This window comes from Phalacrocorax aristotelis, chromosome 13 (assembly GCF_949628215.1).
Source record: "Phalacrocorax aristotelis chromosome 13, bGulAri2.1, whole genome shotgun sequence".
Lineage (NCBI taxonomy): Eukaryota > Metazoa > Chordata > Aves > Suliformes > Phalacrocoracidae > Phalacrocorax > Phalacrocorax aristotelis.
In genome coordinates this window covers 12,554,735-12,561,080 of record NC_134288.1, presented here as the reverse complement: position 1 = coordinate 12,561,080, position 6,346 = coordinate 12,554,735, and the positions used below count along the sequence as shown (strand labels likewise).

At 41.7% G+C, this 6,346-nt stretch overlaps 1 protein-coding gene across 1 annotated transcript; it reads right to left on the bottom strand.

Annotated features, from left to right (window-relative positions):
• Window positions 1-2,081: 2,081 nt before the first annotated feature.
• On the bottom strand, window positions 2,082-6,340 carry RPS21 (ribosomal protein S21). Its single transcript, XM_075108327.1, has 6 exons — window positions 6,100-6,340; window positions 5,825-5,918; window positions 4,865-4,928; window positions 3,036-3,107; window positions 2,328-2,383; window positions 2,082-2,144 (listed from the first exon to the last, which is right to left on the bottom strand). The coding sequence occupies exons 1-6, from the start codon at window positions 6,176-6,178 to the stop codon at window positions 2,135-2,137; spliced, it is 375 nt and encodes a 124-aa protein (XP_074964428.1). The 5' UTR covers window positions 6,179-6,340; the 3' UTR covers window positions 2,082-2,134.
• Between the last annotated feature and the right edge of the window lie 6 nt (window positions 6,341-6,346).

Genomic DNA, 6,346 nt, shown 5'->3' with positions numbered 1-6,346 from the left:
AAACACTTTCTATCACTTGAGAAAACTTTAAGAGAGGGCCTGTGCAGAGATTTGAGTAAGGACTACTGCAAACGTTGTCCTAGCGACGATCACACAGGAGCGAACACAGTGTGATCTGGATATAATCTCTCTCAGTAATTCTGGAGAATGTGCGGATCAGAACACACGATCTGAAGGACAGCCCGTGTGTAGTTGTAGATATTACAAAACTGGTAAAACGTGACTGGCAACGGAAGCTTTCAATATTATTCACGTCACTTTGGTATACTTTAAAACTACCAAAAACATAGATGACGTCCTAGTTAAGTGATAACCACCAACGACAAATGAACCTGCTGTGCACAAACAAAATCTGTGAACACAAAAGCAGCACCTGGAAGAAAGGATACAGCCTTTTCTTGTATCCCTCCAGTAAAACACAAATCAGAGACATATTATATGACTAGAAAAGACACCATGCTTTTAAGTCCTTGTGGAATGACCACCAAAGTAAATCAGAAATCTCTTTTCCCCGACAGAAGTGCCAATGATTTTAATTAGACACTTTAAGACTCAACAGCATGAATCGTCTGCTTCTCTGAACACCTATTCTTTCCCCTTTCTCATCCCCGTATCTTAGTACGAGCAGTTGCTTCTAGCTTAGCACTTAGTGCAATTCTGTTTCTCAATTTCTGCTGACAGCATAGGAAAATAAAGATCGTGGAGAGCTTTTGCAATTTAATACAGCGCTTGATGTTGTTAAGGCATAACAAAGTTGGAGCACTGCTGAAAGCACGGTGGGCCACTAGAACGACACACGAGATCCCGAATGTTCCTTAGTACAGCTATAGCACCTTGAGCGGAGCACTTTGCAAACGCAATACCAAAGCTGAATGCGCAGAGCTGATCAAAGGAAAAAAAATATGCCATGAAACAATTTCTGGCGTGTTTTGGCACACAAAGCAGGAGCAAGGTCAGAGGTGTCTGAACACAGTGCTGCAAGGTCAGGATGATCGTAGATCTTTAACACTTCAGTTTGACAATGCATCTACGATCTCAGCCCTGCAGGATAACCAGCCTTGTTTCTAATCCAGTAGCTGAAGTTAACTTAACCTCTGACAGTAACTCAGCAAAGCTTGTGGTTTGACTATCAGCGTGGTCTGAGCGAACAAATATTTTCCTTTCACAATAACTGCTTCAGAAGCTTTATATTAACAGAAAACCAACCAGTTCAAATGAAATCTAAACACCTAAAGTATGACAGGTAAAACCTTGAAGCAACTCTTTCCAACTATATTATAACAACTTGTGTGACATGTAGAGGTGATGGAAATTAGCCAGAGGCAGGGAACTGACAGGTAAACAAGGCAATGTCAGCAGACATACTGCCATTCAAACCTTCTGCAACCTCCCTCGATTCTGCCTGTAAGACAGCTAAAAAACCCCCAAACAACACATCAGCAGGTAAAAAGTCTATCTAGCCCTTAAAGGGCTATTAAGTAATTTATTAAAATACTGCCAAATATTCAGAGTTCTTTATCCTTAGTTACCCTGTTTTTCGGCATCAAGGTCTTAATATAAGAGTAAAAAGGTAAAATTTTAACTCCCTCTCTCTCACGGCAATCAATCTGCTGGCATGGCAAGAAGCATTTCTGATAAGACAGTTTTCCATGAATTCCAGTATCAATAATTCACTTAAAGAATGTGTGTCAATGGCAGAATAAATATTGTAAGCCTCTACCAGCAGAACAACTGATGAACTTTGATTTCATACCCAAAAGAATCCCCTTAGCTTTTCCAGTGAAAAAGCAGCAAGCTGAATTAGGCTGTTACATTGCAAAATGTTCCAGTACAGACCAGAAAAGGAGTTGAGCTACAGCTGCAGAACTTATTAAATCTGGAAAACAAAGATGAGAATGAACCAAAGAGTGAAGTGGAAATTCTTGACTTGTCAACTCTGGCACTGCTTTACAAGCTGATTTGTTTTAAGAACTCATAACCAGAATGTGTGTATCTCTTGAAGACACACATTTCTAACTTTTAAGTCTAGCTGTAATAAATCCACCGATGTTTATGGCTTGAACAAAAGACACAGCACAATATAGGTTTCAACTGTTTATTTTATATCAGATGTTCCATACCAGAGTTTCTTCAGTCAGAAGTTCCTAGAAGAAAATGAAACAAACATTGTTACAAACCAGTTTGATTCAACAGCTCAAGTAAATATTTTTGACCAACTGTGTAATCATCCTATAAATACAGCGTATACATTTTCATCCCAAAACGCTGGATTTGGGTATGGAAGTTACCCCTGCAAGAGTTAAGAAGGTAAGATAAAACATACGTACTTGGAAACAATTCCATCATTTTTTGCCAGACGCAGAATGGAGTCATCTGATTCACCCTTTAAAAAAATAAAAGATGAATCTGAGTGAGCAACTAATTGCTGATGCACATTAAAAAGAGAGGCAGCTGCAGCATTTAATGCTGGTAACGAAATGCACAATGCCTTGCACAGATCACTGCATTTTATATGCACAGACTAGCATTTTCAAAACAAGCTGTTAAATTATTTGTCATCCTTTAGAAAGAGAAACGGCTTTAACTTGATAAAATATACACTTGCATTAACAAGATTTATTTCTGGGTAAACAGACTTTGAACTCTAGGAAGCTTCACATCGCGTTTAACAGATTTAAGCAATGTTAGTATAATCTCTAATAATCATGAACAACAGATACAAGCCAGATATTAATAGCTTGGTACAGTCTTGAAAGAAAAAAAACCCCACATGCATCCTTCAGTGATTCAAAAAAAAAACCCCCCAACACATATATAATTCTACAAACCGAAGAACTGAGAAAAAAACCGAAGAAACTAATGCTTGCAAGTGAATTTGTTCACATCTTCACTCTGTCTTTGTTACCCCCACAAAAGCTCTTCCTCTAGAATGAGCTGAAGGCACATTGTGTTTTCAGGGCCAAATATAAATCTAAAAAATTACTAATCAATATAAAAAGAAGCACAACCATTTTGTAGCTCAAGAAAACACTTACCATTCTGCGAATTGCTCCACAAATGGCATACGTTTTGAACTGGCCGTTTACTCTGCCTGTTACCTTGTCCACCTGTGATTACAAGTAAGTTACTCCATACGGATTCTTACAAAATTTTATGCTCTTACACCACACTTGCTAAGAACTAAAAAATAAAAACCACTTGTTATATTTTGCAAATATTTTCTGCAAACTACAAAAACCCAAGGAAAATACTTTTCTCAGCAAATTTATAGTTAGTTACATAGTGCAGCTATGTAATTTAAAGGATCACACAGCATAACAAGAACACAATACAAAATGGTTGCTATAAGAAGAAAATGCTTGAGTTCTAAAAAAAATGGAAAAGTCCAATGTGACGTTTACTTGGGGATTTTACTGCCTGTTATTTGTTCATATTTCTTTTAAGGTCACTATTATGGAAAACTGAAGTGAAGGGGGGATGGGGAGAGTCTTGTTACACAAGTAGAAAAATGCCCAAGTTGAGACACACAAAATGTCTCACTTCCTCCAGCTGCTGAGAACTTTTACAGGAAAAAAGTCTAAACAATACAAATCATGAAATTAAACAGTGTAGTGAATGCTGTAATACCATGTGAGTTTGTTTTCCCGTTCTGCTAAGCTCTGATCCTTTGAAAGCAAGGAATCTGGATCACTGAAGGAATGAAACGCAGTGAACAAGAAGAGTATTTGCCTTAACGTTTACAGGAGATCGCAAACAAAGCATTTTTAAAAATTATTTCTTAAGTCAGACAACACAAGAGACTCCGTTGTTTAGAAATATAGGAATGTGTTCTTGTGGTCTGCCATTCAAGAAGAAATAAATCAAGCTTTATAGTTCATAAGCTATAGGAACACTGGGCCCACAGAATTCCTGCAAGGTAAATAACTATAAACAAATGGGGGGGGGGAAAAAGCATGCTAAAAGGAGTTCAAATTAACTGAAGCCCAAGTGCATTAGCTGTGATCCTGCAGGAGTCAAGGTCTACTGTGGCTTTCTCAGCAGGTATGTTAAGCTTGGAGAGATTCGCAATAATGCTACCTTGAGAGATGAAATTGAACTTAGACAAGAATACACTCCTTATGTTACAGAAAGAAAACTAAATGTACATTACCAAGGCAACACAAATAACCAGCATGCCTCAAGAAAAATTCTAAGCATACAATACCCCAAGCACTGAGTTAATGAAATGATAATGCTGCACGCAGAACTCAGGAGCAATCTCATTCGTCACTTATCAAGAGCAGCAGTGTCAAGTATTAACAAAAATGATTCAAGCAAAACATGGAAGATGGCATTTTAGTTAAGGAAAGTAGAACAGAAACAGTTCTGCTCCAGAGCCTGTATCTTTCATGAAGTTTGGACAAACTAGAAAAATAACAGAGAAGACCAACAAGAAAAAAAATTAAAAGGCCAGGGTGCACAAGGACAGACTGAAGAATGGTACTTTCTTACAGGAGGGTGAAGGTAGGAGGGATAAGAATCTGCCAGAAATAAGCATTTCTTCTCCTTTCCTTCAGGGCAAGGAATTCCCTAATTTATAACTCTAAATATCTAGAGTTAAGAAGTTGTATTTAGTCAAACAGTTAAGCATTGGAACAGACTCCTCAGAGCTTTATGAAATTCCCTCTAATGAATATTTTCCAATAGGCTGAAAAATAACAAGAGGTGATGTAGTAATGTACTTGTATGTTTGAAAGCTCCAAAGCTCTACACTTCTATGGTCTCTAATGAATTGTTTGGAGACGCATCACAGCTGTTATATTTCTTAACCTCTATTGGATGTTTAAAGGCGTAGCTCTCTCATCAGTTCTGTTACGAAACTTACCTCAGAAATATTTATTTGAATAGAAGCATGATCCTTCGCACCAATTATTCGGTTGCTGGCAGAGCTAAGGAATAAAATAACAAGATATATTAAAAGGAAACGGACAGTGACAATGAAAAAAACCTATTAAAGCCAAACTTGCACGCAAATTAAAGCTGCACAAAAAGTTTGGACAGTAACAGTTTCAGCCCTCTGTACTCAGAAAATGTAAAGGCAGTTTAAAGTACATTTAAAGGAGACTTTCCCTTGGTAGCGTCATGCATAATTGCCAGCTATCCCTTCAGTTTGGTTTTATATGCCCAGTTCACCCCTGTACAGGGCACACAGCAGCACAGGCCTTCAAAACACATAGAATATTACGTTTTTCTTTTCTGAAATGCAAAATATACAGCAGTCAAGGTAATTCATAAGAATGCAGCTTCTATGCCTTTTTCATTGGGTGCCATTACAGCTGTCAAAAGACACTCAGGCTGCAAACCCTCAGAGATCACTAGTTGTAAAAACCCTTTGAGTTGAACCTAATAAAATGCATACCAATGGTTTATTTTTAGTGATTTTTTTTTAACACGCACATTTACCAAAAGCTCCTCCTTGTCTATTCACCGTAATCTCAAAATTGTACTTGAGATGTGCTATCCAGGCAGCGAGCGATTGCTTAACGGGTTAATACTACAAACACACGTTTACTTCTGAAATGAAGCACACGTGAGCTGTGGCTGCAGGGCTGACAGCTACGTATCAGAAGGTGCACAATGTTCTCTTCAACTTTAGCCTTTACTTCATGTAAGAAATTTAAAAATACGGAAACGGATAAAAACCAGGGATTTTTCCCCTCTGGATGTTCGCTACTACAAAACCCCCGCTCCTGCTGAGGCGGGGCGGCGCGGCCGGCTGCCAGGGGCCCAGCCTCTCAGGGCGCAGGGCCGCCAGCCCCCGGCCGCCGAGGCGGCCCCCGCTCACCATTTCCGAGGGACGTAGAGGTCCACGAACTCCCCGGCGTCGTTCTGCATCTCGCTGGGGTCGCGGCTGAGGCACAGGCACCGGGCGGTAACACCTGCAGCGAGCGACGCGGGGCTCAGCGGCCGCCCCCACGAGGCCCCCCCACCGCCTCCGGGCCCGTCCCGCAGCCCCCCGCCACCCTCCGGGTCCGTCCCGCCGCCCCCCGTTAGCCCGGGACCCGCGGACGACGCCCCCCGGCCGCCCCCCCCAGAGCAGCGACTCCAGCCCGCTCCTACCTCGCGCGCGCCGCGGCGGAAAGGGAGGCAGCGCGGCGGAAGCGGAAAGACGCCAGAGAGGGGGGGATACTTCCGGCATGGCGCCATCGCGTCACCGGCGCGCGGCAGTTAAACGTCAGTTAAATGGTCGCCGTGGGGAGCCGCCCTTCTCTGTCCTCCGCCAAACGCTGAGGCGGCCCCGGGAGGGGCAGCAGCGCCGCCGCGTCCCGTCCCGTCCCGTCCGCGTCCCCCCCACGCCCCCGGCTGC